Source organism: Drosophila suzukii, chromosome 3, assembly GCF_043229965.1.
Source record: "Drosophila suzukii chromosome 3, CBGP_Dsuzu_IsoJpt1.0, whole genome shotgun sequence".
Classification (NCBI taxonomy): domain Eukaryota; kingdom Metazoa; phylum Arthropoda; class Insecta; order Diptera; family Drosophilidae; genus Drosophila; species Drosophila suzukii.
Genome location: NC_092082.1, coordinates 90,417,792 through 90,445,398, shown reverse-complemented (window position 1 = coordinate 90,445,398; position 27,607 = coordinate 90,417,792). Strand labels below are relative to the sequence as shown.

Here is a 27,607-nt window from a genome sequence, read left to right as displayed (position 1 = left end):
CTATACAAATATAATTATTAAAAAATAAATCTTACTGTTCTTATCTTATAAGGCTAATGAATAAGAATATTGCTGCTCTACCCATAAAGCTAGTCAAGTATTTGTTTATAGAGAAAGTCCTTTCTCCACTTAACCCATAACTCAAAGACTCGCGAATTCTCCCGCTCCCATTCTCCGTTTTCACTTTCCCTCTCTGCAGAACAGCTGTGAGCGGAGGGCCCCTGCTCCAAAAAGCTTTCGTCAAGTCGGCCGAGCTTTTCCAATGCGATCCACAGCGGCAGGAGCAACATCCTTGAACAATCGCACTGGAGTCCAAGGGGCTTTTCACGTTAGAACGCGAATTTCACTCCGAGAGAACGGACACGGGCTGAAAAAACGGCTAACAAACGGGAAAATCGCTGAGGCAGGACCTCTCACACACGCGCACTGACACACACACAAATACACAAATCCCCACTCGCCCCCATATATATACAGGGATATATGTATACAAGTGAAGCGCCAAGTGCCAGTGTCCTAGAAATTAAACACAATTCAAGAATAAATCCAATTCGAGAAGGGGATAATGGAAAGTTAATTGGTAAGACCCCGTCGATGAGAACGGAACGAACGGATCCAGAGGAAAAGTGCAAGTGAAAAGTGCCTGTAAGAAGCAGAAAATCACACACTCACACACAAAGGAAACGTCATATGCCAGAGGCATTGACAGGAGTCCGTGGAGCCCGCATTTTGTGTATCCTATTTTGTGTGGCAGCTGAAAGGAGCAGGAGGTCCTCCTCAGTGCCACAGTGGCCAGGAAAACAAAAACAAGCACGGCACAATTACACCGTGTAGTTGCCATAATGATAGATTTCAAAAATAAATTGAGCAAATTATCGTACAGAACGTGCCCCGCTTCGAAAGTCTAAAAATACTCGCGCGTCGCCAAGTTGTCGAGGGTCCAAAGTTCCCTTTTCCCCATTTCAACTGGATGTGGATGTGGATGTCGAAGGGAGGACTAAAGTGCCGCAACCGACTTTAAATTATGCATGCACATTGATTTTCCGACCTCACGACCCCCGTCGTAATATCCCCATCTATATCATCTATACCACATCGCATGTTATCAGCGGAACTGGCGTCGTCGACGGCTTTGTTGAATGCGAGTTATCAGCGCAGCAACGGCCCCACAAAAGGTAAGCACCTTAGCCTGGACCACACGGCGTATGGGTAATGGGAAAGCACTTTATTGATTAGGATGCGGATGGGGATACGGATGCGACAAGCACAGGAAAAACGATGTTAATGAGTGCTCATCATGCTCAACAGAAGCCAAGAATGAAAGGGAAGCTATCTGTTTTAAGTAGGCATCGGCAGAAAATCTTTAGACTGTTGAGGGGTAGGTGCTTAGCTCAGGGAAAAGCTTAAAACGATTTTAGTATCCGAACGACTTACTTTGCCATTAATCTATTATAATAATAACTCATTTAGGGAAAGGAAATACGTTTAATTATGGATTGTTTTAAGAGTGTTTTTCTAAGAAATTCGTTTTACAAGTAATTGCTCTACTGTCAGTTCTCTTATCAAGAACAGAAAACCTTCAAAATATCTTATCTATTATTATTATCTTACCTCGTACAAGCACATACTATATTTCATAAAAATATGAAATGAAAGTGAAACATATGATAGGCACATATTTCACTAGATGATGAAATACAAATGACTGGGTTACAAGTTTCTGATTTATACTCCGCTCTCTATGCGTCTGGCCTCTCCTAAAGCTTTCTTGTCTCCCTTTCTATGCCATTATTTCAATCAAAATGTCATAAAATACATTTATAACTCATTTACAGTGCTTATTAACACATACGCAGAATGGGCGCCAACTCATTAACGCCCCCAGGACATGAGCCATGCGTAGTCCCCAGTCGTAGCCCCCCTTTCGAGACCATCCCCATCGTGAATGCTGCGTCATTGTTGGCACTACAACTGCTTTTAATCAGATTTCAATTATAATTCCATTTTACTGCACTAATGTCGTTTGGCGCCCACTGCCGGCTGCTGTGGCTCCCTGCAAATGGCCTCGAGCCACCCACTTCTGAACTTTCCGAACCACCCACTGCTCACGGCCCACCTGGAGGAAAGCAGACCACCCACTGCTGGTAATTTCCCTTTGTGCAACAGCCTTTTAATGCAATTTATTGGCTCTGACAATGGCCAGTTCCCTGCGCCCAAGGCGTTAAAATTTCCATTCGGAGTGCCACCGGAAGTATGGTTATAAAATGTCAACAACAATGCTAACCAAAAACAGTTGCCACACATCCGGAATGCAACTCGCTGGTGTTTATATGTCTGTGTGGGTTTTGCTGACGTTTTTCTAACGATTTTACGACTTGATGTCATGCACTGTAGTCCTCCTTTCGTTTTTCGCAAAATTTCCAACGGCATGCAACAAGAAACGCAGTCGGGGCTGAAATTGACTTTATGCCAGGCAATTGGCTTAATTATACAAATTGTTTGGCGGATTATAAATTACACTGCAGCTTGCATAACGAAGAGGCTAAAGGGGGCATTTCCTAGAACTCGATGGAAATCGTCCAGAAATGGGTTTTCATGGAAGCACTTCAGCTGCAGGTCCTGAAGGACCTTGTTTCCAGAAAGCAGTTATCAACTTTATCAAATTGAAATGGGGAAGGAAATATTGTGAAAAGTTATGGCACTCCATAAACCGCTTTATCGGTCTAGACAAGAAGGCAAGATAAAATAATTAAACAAGTTCTTATGATCATAAGGCACTTTCTTTTATTTAGAATTACTCACTGGATTTCTTTGAAATTCAGCTGGTCATAAGACCATTATATATGAAATTTCCCATTTTGGAGCTTTCAGCTTAGATAGAAATGTCTCTTTTATACTTCCATAGTTATTTTATATAACAAGTTAATGTTTCCGCAGTCTGCTGAAAGTTTTGACTGATATTTTCTGTACGTGGAATTATTAAGTGTCCTGTTTCTGACACGAAATTCGTGTGTAATCCCGTTTCTGACTTCCTCCATCTATTTTTATGTATTCTGCAGATGAAGTTTGCCCCTCGACAACATATGACAAGTGCCACACAAAGACAGGAGCAACATCGGGAGCAGCAGCCACACTTGCAACAGCAGCAGCCACAATGACCAAGCAATTGACAACGGCAACTGCAACAAATGCGGCATCGGGCATAGGACAAGCGGGTGATTTGGCGCCCACAGTAATATCCCCAACGGCAGCCACAACACTCGAGACGGGATCGGGAGGAGCAGGAGGTGCCACCTCCAGTTCACCTGTCAGCGAGACAACAAAGACTGTGGCACCCCCACAACCCGTTGAGGAGAAACCCTCGAGTAGCGATGCCAGTGGCAGATCGGCGGCTCTGGAAAGGGCCTACGTGCACGATGTGTACGAGCACTGCGAGGAGCCCACGGGTCCAGTGCGTCCCCGGATGGCCCACTTCCTCAGCGGCCTGGATCCCGGCTCAGTGGTCTGCGACGTGGGCTGCGGCAGTGGGAGGTACCTCACCCAGTGCAATCCGGCCATCTGCACCATCGGCGTGGAGCGCTGCTACCGGCTGAGCAAGGTGGCCCACGAGAAGGGCGGTGAGGTGAGTCCACCGAGATATCTAATCACTTGAACCCACATCCTTAGCTACCGTTTTTCAGAAAGATTTATTTTACCAAGGTACATAAATAAAGGACTACTGTGAACTTTACTTAGGTAGCTGAGAATAAGCTTAATTATGACTAAAGATTCTTATTTGTATCTTAATACCAAGATATCATATCTTAGGGATATGGTAAACACTTCTATAAAGTCGAATTCTGAATAATTTTTTGGAACTAATTTAAATTAATTTGGGTTCAAAAACAGATCAATACAATTATACAGATCATTTTTTACAGTCCCTGATTTCCTGACATTTTACCCTAACCTATCTAATTATTTAATTTTGTACCAGGTGTCATGTATTTTTTCAAATGCCTGCTACCTTACCTAGGTACAGTAAAGTAGTTCCTTACCCAACGCTAGACCTCTATTTTAGTTTATTATTAAAAGATTACAAATGGATTTTATTTTTTAAATTAGCAAAGAATTTTGAAATGCATTATAGATTCAATCATATACTTTATGCCCTGGGTTGCCCCAGTCTCCTATAGGTCCCCATGGGGACGGTGGTTGGGGATAGCTTCTCGCTAGAGCCGGAACGAGAAGAACCGCAATTCCCAAAATTCCCAAATAGAACTTCATCTCTGAGGGATATGGTATAAACTTCTAAAGACGTGTGTAACCATTTCGGTATATATACACAGGTTTAATTAACTGAAACTAATTTAAATAGCACCATTTCTAATCGTTTGAGATATATATATATTCTTTAGCACTAATGGAGGGTTACATGCATTAAGCTCCCTCGTTTGTAAGTTCTTGATTAGCTGAGTTCGCAAACTGAGCAGTGCATGAACTCGTCAAGTTTGTGTGCAATCTAATTGCAGCCTGCTAATTGCATGTGTTTTCGGTGCGGTCGTGTTCCTTGGAGCTCTTCTGGCCATACAATTGACCCATTTTCCATTTTCTGGGGGACTGGGTTGTAAAACATTTGCCACATTCAAATGCTGGTTGCTCCACTTAAAATGGCCATTAGTAGCACGCATAAATTATGCTTATCATTGGGTATTATTTGCACGTGTTCCGCTCGCCGTTTTCCATTGGGAGTTTTTAATGCCTCATAATTGCAATGGTCCACAACGGTGCCGTAAAACGAGTCATTTGGAGAAGGAGAAGCAGCCAACGATGCAGATCCCATAAACTGCAGATGGTTGGCAGCCAAAAGGGATGCATAATCACCTACTTCATTTTATGCAGTTCGAGTGGCAGCAGCTTCCATTGAAAGTTTAGAACTTCAAATAACATTGAATGCATATTGCATGAGTCAGTGGGATGTTGCATAAATACGTAATATCAAAAAAAGCCACTAAATTAGCTAAATTGGGACACTGGTCGGATAGATTAAACCAATTGTGCAGGCGAGTTCATTAAACATTTATTTATTCTAACTACTGGCCATCTAATTGAGTTAGGAACTAGTTGATTTTTAGTGAATTTGCATCAAATTTAATTACAATTAGAAATAATAATATAAATATTCTTAATGAATTTATAAAACGGGTAAAATCAATATACGTCCATGGTGATTACGTATGGTGATTTACTAAAATCGCTAGATATTATACTTTCTGCCGTATAAATCCACTAAACCTTTCTAAAAATTTTAGTCTGTTTCGTTAAATGTTTTCGATTCAATTAAACATATAAACAAGTTATGGTATAGTGATACTTTATACCGTAAAAACCTACCTCATTCTGTCTAGAAACTATATACAGCTACATAAAACATTTTCAGTTTCCTTCAACAGGGCCAAGTTAATAATATCTCACGGTGTTAAGCTCAGAAATTGTAAAGTTTATGGGGCGGAGGTCCGCGCCTGGAACTTCTGGGCACAATTAAGTGATACGCTCGACTATGTCATAATGAACATGAAGTACAGCGCACTTAGTTTTCCCCCGAACAATATTCGCTCAACAATGACACAACTCTGCCGCATAGTTTTCCCCATTTTCTTTTGTTGCTCCTGGCTGAGTGGGCTCTGCTGGCTGTTGGAAACCCCCAACATTTCCTCTTACAAGGAACAACAATAAATTGCGATCCCCCGCATGACTATAACCGACTGTATAATGGTATATAGCGACCATTATTCAGCGGCATGGCTGGCAGAGGTATGCAATGCTTTTCGCCATAATCTATTACTAACGCCGGGCGCTTATTTATGGTGCCATTTCCAGGCAGAGGAGGAGGGGCCAAAGTACCATTTCCCAAGAAATCCCCACACTTTTCATTCACCACTCCGCGGTAATCGACAACACGCATTCTTCGCATTTAAATTGCTTTCGCGTGGAATTGACAGGCGGCCTGCAGTTGCAACAGCAGCTGCTGCATTTCGCCGACCATTTACTGTAAGCGGCTTAATTTATTTAATAACATGCCACATTACCATTTGACCGGACAGGAGCTTAGTGCCTCCAATTATTCGCCAAGTCCTTTCGTCCTTGACATTTGGCCCGCCGATTGCCCGCATGTGCTTCTAATCACTTCAGTCCCGATAATTTGCATAGCAAAACGCTTCCGATCGGTATTTATTTCTATTTGCCTAATGTGTTTAAAATAAAGCCGACACAAAATGCGCACGTGACATGCAAGCGAATGCAACTTGTGCTGCAGAGATTGCACATAAAAGAACTTCATGCAAAACCAATTTAACTTGGTCCGGGGGCTCCGAAAAGTTGTTGCAACTCTTTGATTTCTGCAGCTCGTGCATGGCCTGGTTTTCAATAATTTTGTAAAAGCAATAAGCATGGCAAGTGGAGCAGCAGGCCGTAAATCTTGCGCCCAGGAAAACCCCCAAAAATGCTGCAGCGCCGCAAACATAAAAAGTGAAACTCAATAATGGCTGGGCTTTTTCTGGGCCAGGTGAAACCTGCAATTTTCTTGGCTAAAGCGCCATTTAAATAAGCCGCAAAAGGGGAGAGATACCTGCTGAATAAAGTATGCAGTATATACTTATAGAGGTTTTCCTCTTTTGGCCCCGTCTTTTCGTCTTTTGAGCTGCGCTTTGGCCTCATTAGCGTGCGACGCAGCGTATGCGTTACGTTTTTCACTTTCACCTGACACTTGCCCCCGCCACCCTCCCCCTCCCCCTCCTCCTGGAAAGTCCTGTCAACATAAATTTCAAAGGCGTCATGTGCCCGACCCGCGTGACACTATCCTGCACACACAAAAGCCCCCTATGTGAAAAATGGCCACGGCTATAAATACGATTTGTATAGCGCACTTGGAAAAGAGAAAACATGGCAAATAAAGGAAAACTGTCAGCTTGCGCATTCATCGAAAGGAGAAACTAAAGTGCAGGGGATATGGTTATGGTTATGGTGTGGTGTGGGTGTGGGGATCCTGGGGATCAGATGAATGGCTCTGCATCGTCATGCATTAAGAATCATCCTCATGAGCGGAAAACAAAAGCTTGCTTACCTAAAATGCATGAGATTCTGTTTGTTTGCCTGGGCGTTTCCACAAAAGAGAATACAATGATTAATTTCCATTTTATGCATCTTAAAGGATAGATTTTGCAACAGTTTTGGAGTGGAGATAGAAGGCTATTTGATAGAATCAGTCTTATAACATTTTCTTTAAAAAGTTGTATTTTCAAATTAACAAAATATGCTTCTCAATCAAAAAACTCAATAAAACATACAGAACCGAAAGCTTAAAAAGTTCAAGTTCTTTCTAATAGAGCTCCCTATATGTTATTAAAAATTATTAGACCATCCTAAAATATACGTTTTATCAAGTACTTTAGGAGAGGTTGGACTCAATTCTTTTCAAGTTTTTCCATCTACTTCATCCATCTAAGATTCCAGAAATCGCTTAAAATACAATTTTTTCCATGTTTAATTCCCATCGAAAGTTCAGAGGCCGAAAAACACTTATGTTAATTGATATTTGCTGAAGACTTCGAGCTTGTAATGGCACAGTCTGAATTTCTGCTGGTGGGCAGAGAGCACCTGAATCACCTCAGGCGGAAAACTCTGGGAAAGTGTAAGGCTTGGCGGGTCAAGGATTTTTATTTCTGCAGAAAAACACACCCACAGCCTGTGTAGAGTGCAAATACACACACACAGGCATTGCGATAATAGTTGAGCAGGAAGCGGAAATTCAAGATTGCAGCAAATAAAATGGCATTTCATCGGGGAGCGAAACATAATACTTGTGTAGCCTTTTCCAACATTTAATTTAGCATTTGCTCGCGCAATGTAAATTTGATTCGACAAACGAGGAGATTGAGAGCAATGAAATTTCCTGGGAAATTGTAAATCTATATTGGGTGCCAGGAATTGCATTTCCCGGAACAGCTTGAATCGATATTAAATTTCTGCATTGACGCGCTCGGCAGTTTGTCATCCAAAGTGCATAGTATATATAGATATTGAACGAATAAAATACACCTTTGTTTGGCCAACTCCCTTTATCCCAGCCATGGTAATTGACACCATCAGTTCTCTGGCCATGACACGAAAATGAATATAAATGGCGTGCATATGGCTGGAACACCTGCATCGGTTTTGGCCACATTGTGTTAGGTCAGGTTGTTGGTTCCGATGGCCAAGTGTTCAACTTTCGAACAGGACTTTTCCCCCAGCGTACATTTGAATGACAAATGGAAGAAGCCAACTTCCAATCAGCCAGCCGAACCGATAACTTTGTTTTCCCAGCACGGAAAAAGTTACTAATTGCGAAATGATGTAGCCAACCGAAAGGAATACTGAATGGCTTATTCAATCAGGCTGCAACGCTTTGATATGGAAATTTCTTCTTTTTTTCGTGTCATCCATCCTGTAAGTAGAACTTTCCTCGAAGGCGATTGATGATGGTCCCGGGCTCAGGGCTTAAAAATTGCATCATCTCCTCTTTGTGGCCGCAGCTTACACCATTTCAATTGCATACTTTTGCGGGCAGCACCCGTGGGAGATTCCTGGGAAGGACTCGATGTCAGCAACCGCAGTCCCGACCCCACAAAGAGACTCCTGCGAGGACTTATCTTTGACACAGCTTAATTGGCATGGCTACCCAGGGGATCACTGGTGGGCTGCGATTCTATGGTGTTGGGCTTCCACCTGGGGAAATCATAAAGTCCGTAAATCAATCAAATTATTTAAATTATGAGGGAAAGCTAAGTTGTCTAAGAGAATGGTTTAATAAAACTAACTAACACTAATTATTGCAATGAAGGTAATTTCTTGGCAACAAAACAAATAGAACTCGACTCTCTGGAATTATTTAAAATATGTATATTATTAATCCAATAATGTTCGATTTTTGTGAAACATATTATTTCACCTTCTTTTTTAGGTTCTTTAGACATTTTTAAATAACTCCTGTCACTTAGGAGACATTTGAACAGGGTGCATATGGCTATTATTTTATTTTAAAGGCCTTTTAGTTCAATTTTAGTTCCTTCCGATAGCTTTAACTTATTGAAGATTCATATATTTTATAAAAAATATTTAAGATGTATTTTAAGTTCCCACTTCTAATGACTAACATCATTATTATTTTCCTTTCCAGGTGGCCCTTTGTGACAATCTGGAGCTGCCTTTCCGGGACGACAGTTTCGATGCGGTGTTGTCGCTGGCGGTGGTGCACCACTTCGCCACCACGGAGCGACGTGTCCAGGCTCTGAGGGAGCTGGCCAGGATCCTGAGGATCGGTGGTCGCGTGGTGATCACCGTGTGGGCACTGGAACAGCGGCATCGACGCTTCGAGTCGCAGGATGTGCTGATACCCTGGCAGCCACCAAAGAACCGGAACTACTCCTACTCGGATGAGGAAGATGACGACAACTTCCAGCCGCCCTACCACGCCTACACCGAGGACTCGACGAACTCCAGTCGATCGGCAGGAGATGGCGATAGTTCCAGCTTGAGTTCGTCCTCGCCGGGGGAGTCCTGCTACAGCTTCGTTCGCAGGGCCATTCAGGTATTAAAAAGATCTTATCCCAATTAAAGATTCAGTTACTTACTTATATTTTTCTTCGAAACCTTAGAAACTGGCTCGAGGACGAAGGCATGCCTGGTTCATGGACTCCTGGTCCTCGAAGGATACCAAGAACGATAGTAGTTTGGACTACGAGGACGCCAAGGACCTGCCAATCGAGCTGCGTCGCCTGGAGGACTTCGAGGACTTTCCCGATCCTCCTCTATCGGCTGGTCTCAAATCCCGCAGCTTGGGCAGCATTCTGCAGCCTCCTCCCCGCCAGATTGTCCGCTCGAGATCTAGTGTTCCCAGCCTGGGAGGTCCTTTGATCCCGGGCGAATCCAAGGCCAGTGCAGCTGCCCTTTTACTCAATGCCCCGGAGGCACAGCAACTTCAGTTGCAACTCCAGCTGAATGGAAGACATTCGCCCACGGCAACTGCCAGTGCTGGAAACACGTTGAGCCGGAGGCCCAAGCTCATCAAGCAGAAGCAATCCCTGTGCGATGATGACGCCGCCGGCGCCTCCACGCCTCCCGCCTCCGAGTCCTTCCAGATGGTGAGCAGCCTGAATGGTTCTAATGGCGCTGTGAGCAGTAGTTTGTACACAAGGAGCGGCTGCTACGCTGGGAACTTCCATCAGCATGCCTCATCGACGGCCACGCCTCCTTCGGGAGATCCTGTCGAGGGAGGAGGAGGAGCAACTGGTGTATCAGGATCGGGAGCACCCACCTTCCTGCGCAAACAGAGCTCCCTGAACGAGGATCTGATGGCCTGCAATCGGCTGAGGGAGAAGGAAAGGGTGCGCAAGCGCATCCAGAAGCAGACCTCGCTAAACGAAGCCTTCCTCTGCAGATCGGCTCTGTTCTCCAAGAGGTTACAGGTGATCCGCGAGGGCTTCACCACTAAAATCAAGAGCTCCACGGGCAGCCTGGAGAGGGTGACCAAGACAGGGATAAGCAAACTGATCCAGAATATTAAGAGTGTTCCGCAGACACAGCCTAATCCTGCGCAGAATCCCACTCAAGTGGACAACAAGAACCCCACGCTGAATAACAACAATAAGCAGGCGGGAGTGGCTGGAGCGACGGTGGTCCATCAGCACCACCATCACCACCACCACCATCCCGTGCATCACCTCTCCCACTTGATACTGCCCTCATCCTCCACGACCTCGGGACCCGTGACGTACTGCAGCAGCGTGGAGTGCACCATGGGCAATCTGTGCCACTGCAGCCAGTACCAGCAGGAGTGCCCGGCCTGCGCGGATGGCGGCCAGGGGGACAAGGCCAGGAGGCACTCTCGGGAGTCGGGGTCGGACTCCTCGAAGGACAGCAGCCTGCAGTCGGACACCAGCATCGAGTCCGAGGACAGCTTCGCCTCGGTCATCTTCATACCCAAGCCGGAGCAGCACCAGCAGCAGTTGAACTACCAGCAGCAGCACCAGAACTCCAACTCTAGTTCCAGCAACTCCTCGTCGAGTAATGGTCAGAGGGCCCAGGGAGCCGCTGGAAGGGATCAGGGCTCGGGGAACCCCGGCTCTCGACTGCCGCCCACTCACTCAGTGCCAACATCGCCTCTGATCATGCCCTGCCCACCCACTCCGGCCCACTCCCCAGCTGCCATCCAGGGCACGGTGACATCTCCGCCGCAGTCCACTTCTGCTGTCTCCGCCGCCATGGCCATCCTGACTCCCCCCTCGAAACCAGCTCGTTTCAGCTTCGATGAGGCGCACATCAAGCAGCAGAAGGAGCAGCAGAAGGAGCAGCAGAAGGAGCAGCAAAAGGAGCAGCAGAAGGAGCAACAAATGGAACCACCCAAAAAGGAGCCTGTGAAGGAGCTGCCCAGGGAAACGCTTAAGGAGTCGCCTCCGGTACGCCGGATCACCCGCCAGGCCATCCGAGATTTGCCACCCATTCCCAAGTTCCGGAAACAGCAATCGCTGCAGCTGCAACGCCAGAGTTTCCCCATCGTGAGGAGAGCCTCGGGATCTGGGGTGTCCACCTCGGCATCTTCCACCTCGCTGGCCACCAAGCTGCTCTCCCTCGAGCTCTTCAATCCGGCCACCGATGACCTGGACAGCGATTCCAGTGAACCCTCCTCGCCTGACTCCATAGACAGTGTGATCAGCGCACCAAGATCGGCTAAGGTGCCCTCGGGAAGCGATGAAGGAGGAGGTGCCTCCGCCAACTCGAACTCCCAAGACGAAGGTGAGCCCAGTTTGGCCCAACTGATCAGTCTTCAGCAGGAGCAGTACCACAAGGGAGAGCTCCAGATCAATAACTCCCGTTCCCAGGGCGAAGATGATATAATCCTAAATGCAGATAGTGCCACACTTCTTCCGGAGAAAAGGGAGGCCACCCAGAAGCAGGATTGTGCTGAGTTCGCCGAGCAACTGACTGCCCAACTGCAGCGGGAACTGGAGGACAAGAGCAATCGAACCGAGTGCCGATATCTGGATGGGATCGGTATGGGAGATCTTTCGGAGTTCCTGGGCGGCGGTAAGAAGCGCTCCAATGGCGATCTGAGTGCTTTCCGGGATGAGCTCAGGGAACGACGGTTGATGCTGGCCAATCTGTCCACGCAACCTAGTCTCCAACAATCCCCAGTGAGCTCCTCCACCTCATCACTATCCTCGCAAACCCGTAGCTTCACCATCCAGGAGGAGGATGGCGAGGAAGAGGAGGAGGAGGAGAACGAGTCCAGCTACTCCCTAGGTGTCTATGAGCACTGCAAGATTTCCAAGTTCAACTACAAGAGGAATCGGCACTATCAGCTAAACCCGGAGACAGCCTATCTCCTCCAGGATGACGGGGATAGTGATGTGCGGGAGGAAGACGAGGACGATGTCATACCCGAGGAGGAGGAGCAGGAGGAACAGGACGAGGATGCCGAGGCGGAAGCTCTAGAGGCCCGAGGTGGTGATCAGTTGGGCGAGGGGATGGCGGACTATGGCCAACGAAGGCGCAACATGGCTGCCCTGAAGGTCCAACCTCCGACGACCTCCCAACAGCAGCAACCTCAGAAGGAGCCCAACCAACCGGCTAATCTTCAACAGCGACCCTCCAACGAATCCCTGGAGCACTCGAACAGCTCCACCAACTCCCTGGATAGCCCCTCGCAGGGAGGAGCTAGTACCCACCACCGCTACTATCATGTGTTCCGCGAGGGCGAGCTGGACGCACTGATCAACCACCATGTGGCCAGCCTGCACATCGTTAGTTCCTACTACGAGCGGGCCAGCTGGTGTGTGGTGGCCGAAAAAGTCCAGGTGTGGACCATCTAAGCGCCCTTCACTCTCAAAGGGGGATTCAAAACGGAACTTACATATGTCTTAATTATTAAAAAAGTTTTTATGTTACTGGGTAAGCCCAGTTTTAATTTTTGAATCAAAGATATACTTATTTAGACGTCACTTTAAATTGCAAGGCCACACTGCTAATTTTTTGGAAACCAGTGTGACCATCTTTATAAAATATTAAAAATCAAATTGATAAATATCATTGTAAGCCCGTTTGAATCCCTGCTCTGAAACGAAAATTCATTCCCTAGCTGTAGTCTATGATCTGATGCCCCCAAAGGAATTGTTAAATTTAGTCTATTACTCTAGTCGGCTGGCGAGTCGAGGCGGGGAAGCCCCGTCCTGCGATCCAGCACTAATTTATTGTTAGCAGGCCTGCTCAAGGACGCGAACGCAGGATCGCACTGCATTGAAATCCAATTTCAAAGGAGAACCTAGCTTTAAGACCAAAACGAATCGAATCGAATACGATAACGATACAACGCAAGCTAAATACAAATCTTACTAGTTATACGAGCATATTCTATTTACAACGAGCATCATTTTGTATCTTGCGCTACTTTCAGCCTAGTTTCAAGCACTTTAAGCTATAATTTCGAAGCAAATAATCATCAAACGTCCATTAAAACAAAAACAAAATATACCACTTATACATGAGTAAATAAAAAATACAAGTTATACAGATAGAACAAAGAAATATAGGAATTTCATATATACACTCCTTAACGCTGCAAAGTTAATAGAACCCTCTAACCTACGAATATCAATAACTGCATTTAAATTTACGACAGAACCGTACATATATCGAATGCAAAATAAATCAAAAGATTATACACAAAACAGTCTAAGAAGCTCACAAACATATTTCCAAGTACTTATATTTTCATCCTGTGTAGAGCACCATTTCATTTTCCTCGATTAGATGAAGTAACGAACTCACTTCCCAAAAACGGCCAATAACCACGATTGTAACATAAGCCTACGCCTAAACTTAAATTTTTTGTCAACTTAAGAACTGTTATTTGAAAAATAACGCAAACATTTTCAATAAAATAAATTATATATATACATACCTATATGCGACTGTACATGTGTTTTTTAGCTAGCTAAACTAACTTTATACCGTAAAATAATAGAACAATTGAATAAATATTAACTAACGTTGGACGCAACACTAAATCACAACAGATAGAACTCGATTTGAACCTACTACTGCTCGAAATGCTGAAACATTATAATTATTAAGTAATGCTGGAAAATATATATAATTTGCACAGAGTCCACCAAGCACACACATACAGAAGAGACACAAGAACCCAAGCTACGACAGAGGAAAACCATCTGAAATATTCAATATTGATTATTTGTAATGCATTAACAACCACATTAAATAAACTAATAATAATTACTGAACCGAATTTGTATTTATTCATTCTTTCAATAGAAATACTTTTGGGAAAGTTAGTGGCCATTCATGTAAATCAAGTTCTTCTGAACTTTTTAAAGCATTGAAACTTTAAATTTTAAACGATTCGAAAAAAGCGCCAATTGAAGATGGCCACCCTAAAAGCGAATCATTGCGCGCCAGGGAGCCGATATTGTACAGAATGGAAATCTCTAGCTGAAATTTTAAAACAATATTTAAAAACTAAATGTTTCTATTAAATAAATGTCTTATTGATATACAAATGTATTAATATAAATTCAAAGAGAAAATATTTAATGAAGAGAATTTCCCCAAAACGCCTGAATACCCTTTATATTTGTTGTGGTATATTTTAGAATTGGGAGTGGTATTTTTTCCGTGCATCACTATTTTGCTCTGAAAACTGGACTGGACGGTGAAAATATAGAGGTTTTGCGGGAAAGGCTCTCCAAAACGCGTGAAAACCAGAAAGTGGATATCTCAGGGACAAGAAAAGGCCACTGAAAGGATTACGAATATCAAAAACATGACACTCAACGCCTTGCCCCGCCCCCAGCTCCACCAACAAACGCTTCACTCTTCGACCACAAGAATGCAGTAAAAACGCATAAATAACCGTGAAAAGACCACAACAAGATGACCCAGAAGCCAGGCGAGTGGGCCAGTGCCCTTTTGGCCCGTTTTGAGGATCAGGCAAGTGTTTTCCAAACGTTTTTCCACAGCTGCGTTTTCCCAGGCGAAAAAATGTACCTGCTGCTCTGCCTCTTGCTCCCCCATACATACACACCCATCTGTGTGTTTGTGTCTCACGCGCCCTGTGTGTGTGAGTTCTCAATCAACTGCGTGAGAGAGCGAGACAGCAACAATAACAATAACATAGAGTTCCGCATGAATGAAATGGATTTAATCAATCAATGGATACTATTTGCAGCTCCCGAACAGAATAGGAGCCTATGGCACCCAGGCCAGGATGAGCCAGGACCAGCTGGTGGCCTGTCTGATCCACATATCGCGCTACCGCTTCTCCCTGGTCATTTCCGGCCTCACCAAGATGCTTCAGAGGGTCAATGAGGCGGTGAGTACTACAAAAATAAACTCTATACAGAACTAGGATCCATCATATTACAAAAATAATGTGGCCTACTTCAAGGCGAAGACGCGGTAGCTTTCCATCCCATCATTATATAAATGATTTCTTTATTAAACTTATAACTAAAACAACTATACTTCCTGCAGGCCCTTCAAAATCGCCATGAGCCAGAGCGTTGCTACTTCGAATCCCTGGTCATCATACTGACCACCCTGGAGCGCTGTTTGACCAACCAGACCAAGGACACCGCCCGCTTCGAGGAGGCCATGAATGTGAAGCTACTGCTGCGGGAGATCTCCCAGTTTGTGGACGTCCAGAGCGACAATAATCCGAATGCTGCCCAGCTCAAGGCCCTGGCATCCAAAGTCCTTTTTGCCTTGTCGCAGAATCACTTCTCGGCGGTGTTCAATCGAATTTCGGCCAGGATCCAGGAGCTGACGTCCTGCTCTGAGGAGAATCCAGACTACAACGACATCGAATTGATTCAACACATCGACATGGATATGATCAAGCTGACAAAGCTGCTGCAAGGTGGAAAAAATTACTCATTCTTTGAATAGAAAGGTTATTAAAGTGCTTATACTTGCAGAAACCATCACAAAGTTTCGGTCCAAGCGGGCGCCTCCTTTGATTTTGCTCTACTCATTGGAAAAGGCTATTTGGAACTGGATCGAATACCATCCTCAAGAGTTTCAGGACTTGCAACGAGGCACCAATCGAGATATATCCACGTAGGTCTAAAATGTAATGTGACTAAAACCCGCATAATATTTATATGTTATCTTTTAGCTGCTGGGAACCCCTGATGGATTTTGTGGAGTACTTTAAAACCGAAAACAAGAAGAGCAAGACCCTTGTGTGGCCGCTGCAAATGCTACTGCTGATACTTAATCCCTCCTGCCTTGAGGCCGTCGTCAACGAACTGCAGCAGTCGGAAAAGGAGAAAGAAAAGGACAAGGAAAAGGTGGCCTCGAAGTCGGCTCAATCCACTTCCCGCGACAAGGACTTCTCAGCCAAGCAATTTATCGAGAGCATTAAGCGAGGACTGGGCCAGCACTCGCCATCCAAACAGGTCACCGAATCCTCGGCCATTGCCTGTGTAAAGCTCTGCAAGGCATCCACCTACATCAACAACACCGACTCCAACAATGTGGTCTTCAAGCTGGTGCAGTTCTTCATTAACGATCTCAAGGCACTGCTCTTCAATCCGGCCAAACCCTTTTCCCGCGGTCAAGGCTATAACTTTGCGGACATCGAGCTGATGATTGACTGCTGGGTTTCCTGTTTCCGGATAAATCCCCACAACATCGAGGCGCTGAAGGTTTGCCTAAACTTGTCGTCGCCACAGGCTTATCACTTTGTCATTGTTTGCTCCCTGCTAAGGTAATTAACTTGAGAATTACTATAATAAATCTGGCCTATACTAATTTATTCCTTTCATTTCAGGTTGGCACACATTTATGTGGACTTTCGGCTGCAGAACAAGAATCCCTTCCGGATTGTCAACCAACCCAGATTGCCGTGGTGGCCACAGACAGATGTGGTTCATTACCGATCCGCTGAATTAAGGGCTCTGTTTACGGATACTCTTAACAAGGCCACCCAGGGATATATAGCCCACACCCCACTCCGCTATATTACCTCTCTGACGCTCAAATCAAAGGATACGCAGAAGGGTTTGACCCGGGCTGAAGAGGGTCCCGCCCACAAGATGCTATTGCTGCTGCTCGTTCGGCTGATTCATGCAGATCCCACGCTTTTGTTGAATGTGAGTTCTGAAATAATTTATTTTCTATAACCGTCTAAAATACGTAATCTATTCCAGACACAAGGAAAAGTAGCCCATGAAGTGCAGAGCTCCACGTTGGAGTTGATTAATGGCCTCGTAAGTTTGGTGCATCAGACCACCATGCCCGATGTGGCCCAGGAGGCTATGGAGGCGCTGCTCGCTCTGCACGCCCCGGAGAAAATAGAGATTTGGAATCCAGAGGCTCCCATCAACACGTTCTGGGACGTCAGCTCCCAGGTGCTGTTCTCCATCTCGCAAAAGCTCATCCAGCACCAAATTGCCAACTACACGGATGTCTTAAAGTGGCTGCGCGAGATCTTGATTTGCCGGAATACGTTCCTTCAGCGACACAAGGATTACGCTCATGTGGGCAGTCAGATTGCCATTTGCAAACAGGCTCACATCAAGATGGAGGTGGTTTTCTTCATGTACCTGTGGAGCGTTGATTTGGATGCGGTGCTGACATCGCTGTCCTGTTTTGGATTGCTATGCGAGGAGGCTGAGATTTGTTGCAGTTCGGATGAACTGACAGTGGGCTTCATTATGCCTAATTACCATATTTACCAGGAGCTAGCTCAATTGTCCACTTGTGAGTAAAATAAAATAGTTGTTTTTCAACACTATTTAATTGTAATATTTATTATTTCAGCTGCAACCGACTCTCGCATTTGTTTCTTTGACAATACCCATGGCAATGTGCTGAGCCGCCTGACGCTCCAAAAGCGCATAATGACTCTTTTGCGCAAGATCGAGCACTGTGTTCATGGTGTGCAGCCCGCTTGGGAGGAGACCTTTCGCAACTGGGAAGTGTCTAGCAAGGTTTTGCAAACGTACCCCAAATGCAAGGGCGAAGATGGCCAAGCGGAGGTCTTCCATCGTGGCATGGGCAAGCGGCGAGCAAGTCACCAGAGTTCCGAACACGACCTGGAGGAGCAGATCAATGAGTGGGCCAACATGACCTGGTTTCTATTGGCCCTGGGAGGAGTCTGTCTTCACAAACGCAGTAGCAGCCGTCAAATACTGTTGCAGCAATCGCAGAACAATGCCTCATTGGGATCACTCGCTCAAAACTCTCTCTACTCAAGCTCCACGAGTTCCGGACATGGTTCTCTGCATCCCAGCACGGTTTCGCTTTCCACGCTTCCACCAGCACCGCCACAAGATGTCAGCTACTGTCCTGTAACACAGTAAGATCGATACAAACTTTTTATTTGAAGTAAACTTTAACCTGTACTTCTAAACTATAGATTTGTCGGACAACTACTGCGGCTACTTGTCTGCAGCAATGAAAAAATCGGCCTTAATATCCAGAAGAACGTGAAGGAACTGGTTGGCGAAGAGATGTCTACCCAACTGTACCCCATACTTTTTGACCAGGTTCGAGCCATTGTGGAGAAGTTCTTTGACCAGCAGGGCCAGGTCAACGTTAACGTGACCGACATCAACACGCAGTTTATCGAGCACACCATCTATATAATGAAATCAATCCTGGATCCAAAGGCCAGCAAGGATCTCAACAACGACCAACCCTCGCCATCGGAACATTTGGGAGTCACAAGCATCGAGGGCATGATGCTGGGAATAGTGCGATATGTTCGCCACCTGGATATGACAGTGTATGCCATCCGTATCAAGACAAAACTATGCCAGCTAGTGGAGGTGATGATGAAGCGACGCGATGATCTCGCCTTCCGTCAGGAGATGAAGTTCAGGAACAAGCTGGTGGAATACTTGACCGATTGGGTGATGGGCACTTCGCATCAGATTGCGCCGCCCAGCTCGGCGGATGCAGCCATTCTTACCAACACATCTCTCATCTTTCGTGACCTGGATCAAGCCTGCATGGAGGCAGTGGCAGCCCTGCTGCGCGGCCTCCCTCTCCAGCCAGAAGAATCGGATCGAGGCGATTTGATGGACGCAAAGAGCGCGCTCTTTTTGAAGTATTTCACCCTGTTTATGAACCTGCTGAACGACTGCATCGACAGTTCGGAAGCAGAAAAGGAGATGAATAACACCCCACTCCTACCTCCACGTCCTCGAATGGCAGCTGGTAAGCTAACCGCTTTGCGAAATGCGACTATCTTGGCCATGTCCAACTTGCTGGGTGCCAACATCGATTCTGGCTTGATGCACTCCATCGATCTGGGCTATAATCCCGATTTGCAAACCCGTGCCGCTTTTATGGAGGTGCTCACACAAATCCTGCAGCAAGGCACCGAATTCGACACCCTGGCTGAAACTGTCTTGGCAGATCGCTTTGAGCAACTAGTCCAGTTGGTGACAATGATCAGCGACAAGGGTGAGCTGCCCATAGCCATGGCGTTGGCTAATGTAGTGACCACCTCCCAAATGGACGAGTTGGCCAGGGTCTTGGTCACCCTGTTCGACGCCAAACATCTACTGTCTCCCCTCTTGTGGAACATGTTTTATCGCGAGGTGGAGGTCTCAGATTGCATGCAGACACTCTTCCGAGGAAATTCTCTGGGCAGCAAGATTATGGCGTTCTGCTTCAAAATCTACGGTGCCAGTTATCTGCAAATGCTGCTGGAGCCGCTGATTCGTCCGCTGCTGGATGAGGAGGAAGAGACCTGCTTTGAGGTAGATCCAGCTCGTCTGGACCCAACAGAGGACATTGAGCAGCACAGGAACAACCTGATTGCCCTAACCCAGAAGGTGTTTGATGCTATAATCAACTCGTCGGATCGTTTTCCTCCTCAATTGCGTTCCATGTGCCATTGCCTATACCAAGTGCTAAGCAAACGCTTCCCGAATCTGCTGCAAAACAACATTGGTGCAGTGGGCACGGTCATCTTCCTGCGCTTCATTAATCCGGCCATAGGTAATATAACAAATTCTTCAATTAGACCGCCTATAAATAACCGCTTTGTTTTCAGTTTCACCGCAAGAATTGGGGATCGTTGACAAGCAGGTGCACAGCTCGGCTAAAAGAGGTCTGATGCTAATGTCAAAGATCCTGCAGAACATTGCTAACCACGTGGAGTTCTCCAAGGAGCAGCACATGTTGTGCTTCAACGATTTCCTGCGCGATCACTTCGAAGCCGGTCGACGGTTCTTCATACAGATTGCATCCGACTGTGAGACTGTGGACCAGACTTCGCACAGTATGAGTTTTATTTCAGATGCTAACGTACTGGCCCTGCATCGCTTGCTGTGGACGCACCAAGAGAAGATCGGGGACTACCTTTCCAGCAGTCGGGATCACAAAGCGGTGGGAAGGCGGCCCTTCGACAAGATGGCTACTTTGCTTGCCTACTTAGGTCCACCGGAGCACAAGCCTGTGGACTCGCACATGATGTTTAGTTCATACGCACGCTGGAGCTCCATTGACATGTCATCGACCAACTTCGAGGAGATCATGGTCAAGCACCAGATGCACGAGAAGGAGGAGTTCAAGACCCTGAAATCGATGAACATATTTTACCAGGCAGGGACGAGCAAATCTGGCTATCCTGTCTTTTACTACATAGCGAGAAGATACAAGTAAGTGATTTATATGTGGTATTCCAACAAAAATTAACTTTCTTTCTCTTCAAGGATTGGTGAAACGAATGGTGATCTGCTGATCTACCATGTCATACTCACGTTGAAACCCTTCTGCCACTCACCATTCGAGGTGGTCATCGATTTCACGCACACCTGTTCGGACAATCGCTTCCGCACCGAGTTCCTGCAGAAGTGGTTTTATGTCCTGCCCACGGTGGCCTACGAAAATGTCCATGCAGTGTACATATATAACTGCAACTCGTGGGTGCGCGAGTATACAAAGTTCCACGATCGCATCCTGGCACCGTTGAAGGGAAATCGAAAACTACTGTTCCTGGAGTCACCGAACAAGCTCACCGATTTCATCGACGCAGAGCAGCAGAAATTGCCGGGTGCAACTCTATCGTTGGACGAGGACCTCAAGGTGTTTAGCAACGCACTGAAACTCAGCCATAAAGACACAAAGGTGGCCATCAAAGTGGGTCCGACTGCATTGCAGATTACGTCTGCAGAAAAGACAAAAGTCCTTGCTCACTCTGTGCTCCTGAACGATGTATACTACGCCTCCGAGATTGAGGAGGTGTGCTTGGTGGACGACAACCAGTTCACCCTGTCCATAACCAACGAAAGTGGCCAGCTTAGCTTTATTCACAACGATTGCGATAACATTGTCCAGGCCATTATTCACATCCGGAATCGCTGGGAGCTCAGTCAGCCGGATTCGGTGACGGTCCACCAAAAGATCCGACCAAAGGATGTGCCGGGAACTCTGCTGAACATGGCGCTACTTAATCTGGGATCATGTGATCCCAATCTAAGGACTGCTGCCTACAATTTGCTGTGTGCTTTGACCGCCACCTTTGACCTGAAGATTGAGGGACAACTGCTCGAGACGCAAGGTCTTTGTATACCCTCCAATAACACCATATTTATCAAGTCCGTAAGCGAGAAGTTGGCCACCAACGAACCCCACCTGACTCTGGAATTCCTCGAGGAGTCCATTCAGGGCTTCCAACGCAGCACCATTGAGCTGAAACATTTGTGCTTGGAGTATATGACGCCATGGCTAAAGAATCTCGTAAAGTTTTGCAAGTCGAACGATGACTCCAAGAAGCTAAAGGTCTCTCAAATTCTGGACAAGCTCATCAACTTGACCATTGACCAGAAGGAAATGTATCCCTCAGTGCAGGCGAAGATCTGGGGGTCGATTGGTCAGATTCCCGAACTCATCGACATGGTTTTGGACAACTTTCTGCATAAGTCGATTACATATGGCTTGGGATCGCCGCAGGTGGAAATTATGGCGGACACGGCAGTGGCACTCGCTTCAGCAAACGTCCAGTTGGTATCCAAAAAGGTCATTACAAGAATGTGCCGAGTGATGGACAAATCCTGCACAAATCCCACGCAATATCTGGAGCAACACATGATGTGGGATGACATTGCCATCCTTGGTCGATACTTGCTCATGTTGTCCTTCAACAATTGTCTGGATGTGGCCACTTCGGTACCGTACCTATTCCACACCATCACGTTTTTGGTCTGTTCGGGATCCTTGTCGATGCGAGCCTCCACCCACGGCCTGGTGATCAACATCATCCACTCGCTGTGCACCTGCACAAATCCCTCCTTTTCGGAGGAGGCGCAGCGAGTACTTCGACTCTCGCTGGATGAGTTTTCGCTGCCCAAGTTCTACTTGCTCTTCGGCATCAGCAAGGTCAAGTCGGCAGCAGTGACTGCCTTCCGCTCCAGCTGCCGTCATCCCACAGATAAATGGCTGGGAAATGAGAGAGTTACCCAACCTTTGCCCGCGGATCGGGAGAGGTTGTCGCTACCTTCGCTGGAGGTCATAACGGATGCCCTACTGGAAATCATGGAGGCCTGCATGCGCGATGTTCCAGATTGTGAGTGGCTGAACACCTGGACCTCCCTGGCCCGCAGTTTCGCCTTCTGCTACAACCCAGCTCTGCAGCCAAGAGCTCTCATAGTCTACGGATGCATCAGCAAGAGTGTTACTGACCACGAGGTGAAGCAGCTGCTCCGCATCCTGGTCAAGGCCCTGGAATCGTTTAACGATCTTATATTGATCGAAGCGCTTGTCATGTGTTTGACTCGCATTCAACCGCTATTGCGTCCTGAATCTCCCATTCATCGTGCCCTCTTCTGGGTGGCCATTTCGGTGCTGCAGCTGGACGAGATTACCCTGTACGGTGCTGGACTAGCCCTGCTTGAGCAGAACCTGCACACGCTCAAGTCGCAAGGCTGCTTTGATAAGAAGGAGACCATCGCCGAGGTTATGATGAAGACAAGGGAAAAACTGGAGTGGCACTTCAAGCAACTAGATCACGCCGTGGGCCTTTCGTTCCGCAGCAATTTCCACTTTGCCCTGGTGGGGCATTTGATAAAGGTAAGTTTTGAGCTTTTAGAAACTATTTGGAATTTTATTATTACATATATTTTCCAGGGCTTCCGCCATCCCACACCCACAACTGTTTCCCGCACATCCCGAGTGCTGACCATGCTCCTGGGCATCATAGCCAAGCCGCTGCATCGGGACAAGTTTGAGGTGACTCCCGATAGTGTGGCGTACTTAACTGCGCTGGTGGCTGTCTCGGAGGAAGTTCGTTCCAGGTGTCATGTGAAGCACGCCCTGCCCCGCTGGCCCGCCGATCTTAGTGGCAGTGTGGAGAATGGCGAAGTAGCCAGCGGAGTGCAAGCCGTAAGATTAAAGATCCTGGATTTAATGAAGTGAAATCTACTTTTTTAAATCGACCTTAGATTGGCATGCCGCTGTCACGTCGGCAAAAAAGTTGGGACATCCTAGACCAGTCCGCTTTGCAGTTTGCTCGCCAGCACAAGGTTCCCACTCTTCAGGTGAGCTTATGAGATCGTTTAGGCCGAGATGTTATCCCCACTTGTTCGAAATTCGCTGTGCAAAAGTTGTTATAACCATCTGCTATAGTAACTTTTGGCTATCTACTTGAGTTTACATATTCCAACCTATATACTCTATATATCCAACCTACTTGTAATATCAACTATCTATCGAGATCAGCCGTTGCATAACTAATAATTGTTCAATGATTTTTTCTTTTCTCTTTTTATGTTTGATTTGAATATAAAAAAAAAACGTTACATATGAATCACAATGTATACTCGTTAAAACCGTATTAATGCCATAATATGCCTGCCGAATCTTACATCTAATTGGTGCTTGTAACTCATCAATATCAATATTACTATATGTCCTTTATGAACTATAAACTGTCACTGCCACCTGCCACTTCTACTACTACTACTACTACTACTACTACGCATGAACATTGTAATTTGATTTACGTTTGATTTGGTTACCGAAACCCGCTAAAACTACAACTCCAACATCAACACTGTGACAAAAAACACCACCACGAACATTAAATTAAACATCCGTAGAACGCGCGGGTTTTGTTCAAAACTCAACGCTCATTCTCGGTGCCGACAACCAAAGATCCGAACAATGCCGCCGGCATCGAAGAACGTCAGGTATTGCCCAACAAAACTTATCTCTTAGCTAAAACTAACTCTACTACCCCAATAAATCCTCTATTTCTAAGTTAGCCACTAAAACCCACTTTAAAAGTAACATTGATGTTTCGCTGTAATGTCATTTAGTTTTGGTTTCTCTTGCATGGCACTGAATGAACGCAGGAAAAAAGCCATCCCATGGCCAACATGCACATTTGGTTTATATCGTAGATCTTTCATCTTCACAAGTTTTTTAGACCATCTGTGTGTAATTGGATTGCACTTTTTGTGGTAACTTCACTAACACCTGTAAATATATATTTAAACAGGAACGCGGCTCGCGTTCTTCGGTATCCAACGAGTCGAATGTCCTGCTCGATCCCGAGGTCCTGCCTGATTTGTCCATACAAGCCCTGGTATTGACTGTTCTGGCCACCTTGGTCAAGTACTCGTCGGATGAGGGCGAAACGCGCGTTTTATATCAGTATTTGGCCGAAGGATCAGTGGTCTTTCCCAAGGTCTTTCCAGTTATGTGAGTTTATACGGTTATACATCTTCTTTTAAGAAGCTATAATAATGTTTTTGATTTCAGCCATTCTTTGCTGGACCAGAAGATAAACAATATTTTGTCGGTGTCACACGATCAAGTGGTGCTCAACTCAGTCCAGAGCATTATACAAAACATGCTGGCCAGCGAGGATCCCTCACAGCAGCAGCTCCACTTCCTTCAAAGTTGTGGCTTTGGCGGACTATGGCGATTTGCTGGACCCTTCACCAAGGTGGGTTCCTAACTAAACTCCGTAGAACATCGTTATTTATAAATTATACATATTTGCAGTACAACATGATGGGTGAATCCTCGGAGCTGTTTGTCAACTGTTTGGAGGCCATGGTAGAGACCTGCTTGCCAGGCGATGAGTCCGCCCCGGTGCCACCCTCTCCGCGTCCCTACAACCTGAGCTCCAGCCTGAGCAGCCTGACCTTGGGCTCCCCCACGGACAAAGGTTAGTACCCTGCATATCATTCTTTAGCTCTTTCCAACAGCTATACCGTAATGCATTGCTTTAACCTAGAGTGTTTACTTTTCAATAGCAAGCCCAAGCCCCGTTTGAATGAACACAGAATTTTACAAACAGTATTTACTCAAACCTAACCTTTTCTTTATATCACACCAATTGCGATATATAGCATTCTCATCGGAATCATTAGATTTTTATGACAATTGCCCAGGCAGCGTCAGCAGCCTGCGACGCGCCTCACACAGCAAATCACGCGCCAAACATCGAATTAACGACAGTCCATCACATTGAACGTTCCACAAGTAAAATACAAAATATATTAAAACTGCAACTAAAGACAAACGATGAATAGCCGAAAACAATGCCACTAAATAACACCAATATTGGAAACAAATATGTATTTCGTAGTTATCTAAGCTTTGCCAAATGGAATTATTGTCCCGACACTCAAAACGATTCATTTTTGTAATTACGGACACCTTATTCGATATGCAAATTGTTAAACACAGTACCAAAAGCCTAAAGGAAATGCACTTAATCGTACACGCATTAGCAAATTGATGTTGAAGATTTGAGAATTATATATTGATGATAAATCTGGTACCTTGAAGCATTTACAACATATTTTCGAAATCATGTGGGTGATTTAAACGCACCTTTTTTGTAGCGTAGAGTAGTGTTGTCAAAAATAATTGTTGTTTAAAGATTAATAGAGTCGAAAAATGTAATTCACGATAGCTGAGTTCTAACAGAGAACCAAAATATATTTCTGATATACCGCTGCATGCCAAGAAAATTTTATAATACTGCAATTTGAAAAATCACACCCTGTGCAAGTTTCAGTTTCCAGTAGCTGCTAATTTGGCTAAGAACAAAAATGAAAACACAGAAAATACATCAAGATTTTATATATTTTCATTGAAGACTATATTTTATACGAGCCAATAGATAATTGAAGTAAATTATAAGTAAATTAAATAATCTTCACCGCTTCTTCGCCCAGATTTTCCTTTCTCCCCGACTATATTCCTTCCCTCGATGTGTTTATGCAACTTTTGTCTTACTTTCAGCTGCATGAATAACAACTACAAACCCGCGCACTAGACGTACCACACTAATCGCAAAAGTAATGCGTTTCCTAAATCTGTTTAAAAAGTGCTTTTAGAGAACGTGAAAACCAAATCCCCACAGAAAGTCGTACAAAATCATAGAATATTTATGTATTGGTATATGTATGTATAGAATGTCCAGAAGCGATGGCCACTCAATGCGAAAGGAGGAGATGTGTGTAAAAAAGAGTGTATATAAGGTGTATGTGTAGAAGGGAGTGGATCCAGGATACTGTAAGCCCCGTAGAGGAAGATATCGAACGGAAATATTTTTTAACGATTACCGATTGTACATTTTAAAGTTTGCCATCCGCAACTGCAACTAGGCACACCAAGTCCACCAGTTCCTGAGAAGATGACCACGACCAGGCGAAACGGAGTTAACCACGAAAGCGTTTAAAGGCAAAATCAAACGAAACGAATAACAGAATAACTTAAAGCTTTAAGAGGGCGGCATGTTCCAAATGTCGCTCGCATTGTTTTGTATTATAATGGAATCTCCCCGCAGCAAATGTATCAGATGGCATTTATTTTTTCTTTTATTCTAATTACTATTGTTTTTTTAACCAAGTTCATATCTCATTAGTCCTTACTAATTTATTTCATCAGCACATTCTCGAAGAAAATTCTAAAACACCAAAAACTAAACGAAGATAAGCTTAAAAATCGACCCAGTCCGCTTTAAATATAATTTAGTTTTAAGCACAAACCAAGATTTTTATCGAAATAGAGTTGATAAGCGAAAAGAATCGAGCCAAAATAAAACCTTACGAACGTTACACATTTGTACCTCTTATTAAACAATAAACGAAACAAATTAGTCCGTTACACTTACTTTCTAGCACATGGATTTTAAACTGTATTCGGCGTTACCCGCTTAAAACACGAGGAATTTTTTAAAACTAGATGAGCAAAATGGAACAGGATTCTATGCATTATTATTAATCTAAATGTATATGTGTGTGTTGCTATATGTGTATCAAACGAATATGTATCTTTATATATTACAGCCACTTGAAGATATTTATGAAATGTTAATGTCCCAAATTTATCAATGTAAAAGAATATCGAACAACTTAATATACTTTCAATTAAAATGTTTAAAGAATATAAGAAAGATTGTTTTAATTGGGAAGTTTTGATTGGTGACCCCGATCTTTCCTTAGGTTTATATAATTACCATTTCGGTTAAGATCCTTGATCTGCCAGCAGACTTTAAAACCAATCCCACATAAGTGGGATGATTCATCATTGTTAGCAG

At 45.1% G+C, this 27,607-nt stretch overlaps 2 protein-coding genes across 10 annotated transcripts; both read left to right on the top strand.

Annotated features, from left to right (window-relative positions):
- Window positions 1-338: 338 nt before the first annotated feature.
- On the top strand, window positions 339-14,315 carry fid (fire dancer). 2 transcript variants are annotated; one of them, XM_036819593.3, is made up of 4 exons: window positions 339-1,175; window positions 3,060-3,622; window positions 9,197-9,607; window positions 9,675-14,315. In XM_036819593.3, exons 1-4 carry the CDS (start codon window positions 1,100-1,102, stop codon window positions 12,885-12,887), a joined length of 4,263 nt encoding a protein of 1,420 aa, XP_036675488.3. In that variant the 5' UTR covers window positions 339-1,099; the 3' UTR covers window positions 12,888-14,315. The 2 variants fall into 2 exon arrangements, with proteins under 2 accessions (XP_036675488.3, XP_070852180.1); XM_070996079.1 differs by lacking the exon at window positions 339-1,175 and adding an exon at window positions 2,947-2,966.
- A 400-nt stretch (window positions 14,316-14,715) lies between these two features.
- On the top strand, window positions 14,716-27,447 carry Nf1 (neurofibromin 1). 8 transcript variants are annotated; one of them, XR_005014678.3, is made up of 19 exons: window positions 14,716-15,021; window positions 15,260-15,403; window positions 15,565-15,949; window positions 16,008-16,149; window positions 16,208-16,801; window positions 16,865-17,186; window positions 17,244-17,796; window positions 17,857-18,394; window positions 18,455-20,046; window positions 20,102-20,708; window positions 20,763-23,118; window positions 23,176-23,430; window positions 23,490-23,585; window positions 24,147-24,236; window positions 24,548-24,750; window positions 24,811-24,997; window positions 25,057-25,222; window positions 26,480-26,580; window positions 26,649-27,125. XR_005014678.3 is itself a non-coding variant. In XM_065867092.2 (18 exons), the coding sequence occupies exons 1-18, from the start codon at window positions 14,965-14,967 to the stop codon at window positions 27,200-27,202; spliced, it is 8,301 nt and encodes a 2,766-aa protein (XP_065723164.2). In that variant the 5' UTR covers window positions 14,716-14,964; the 3' UTR covers window positions 27,203-27,447. The 8 variants fall into 8 exon arrangements, 6 of the variants coding, with proteins under 6 accessions (XP_065723164.2, XP_036675665.2, XP_036675667.2 ...); XR_010654556.2 differs by having other exon boundaries at window positions 26,308-26,580; XM_065867092.2 differs by lacking the exons at window positions 26,480-26,580; window positions 26,649-27,125 and adding an exon at window positions 27,189-27,447.
- Window positions 27,448-27,607: the final 160 nt, after the last annotated feature.

Excerpts from the sequence above, each read along its gene's own strand:
- Nf1 (XM_036819769.3), top strand. The coding sequence starts at position 14,965 with ATGACCCAGAAGCCAGGCGAGTGGGCCAGTGCCCTTTTGGCCCGTTTT. Across the intron at positions 15,022-15,259 it reads TGGCCCGTTTTGAGGATCAG|CTCCCGAACAGAATAGGAGC; the intron begins GCAAGTGTTTTC and ends TACTATTTGCAG. Across the intron at positions 24,998-25,056 it reads TTGCTGGACCCTTCACCAAG|TACAACATGATGGGTGAATC; the intron begins GTGGGTTCCTAA and ends ACATATTTGCAG.
- fid (XM_036819593.3), top strand. The coding sequence starts at position 1,100 with ATGTTATCAGCGGAACTGGCGTCGTCGACGGCTTTGTTGAATGCGAGT. Across the intron at positions 1,176-3,059 it reads CAGCAACGGCCCCACAAAAG|ATGAAGTTTGCCCCTCGACA; the intron begins GTAAGCACCTTA and ends TGTATTCTGCAG. Across the intron at positions 9,608-9,674 it reads TCGTTCGCAGGGCCATTCAG|AAACTGGCTCGAGGACGAAG; the intron begins GTATTAAAAAGA and ends TCGAAACCTTAG.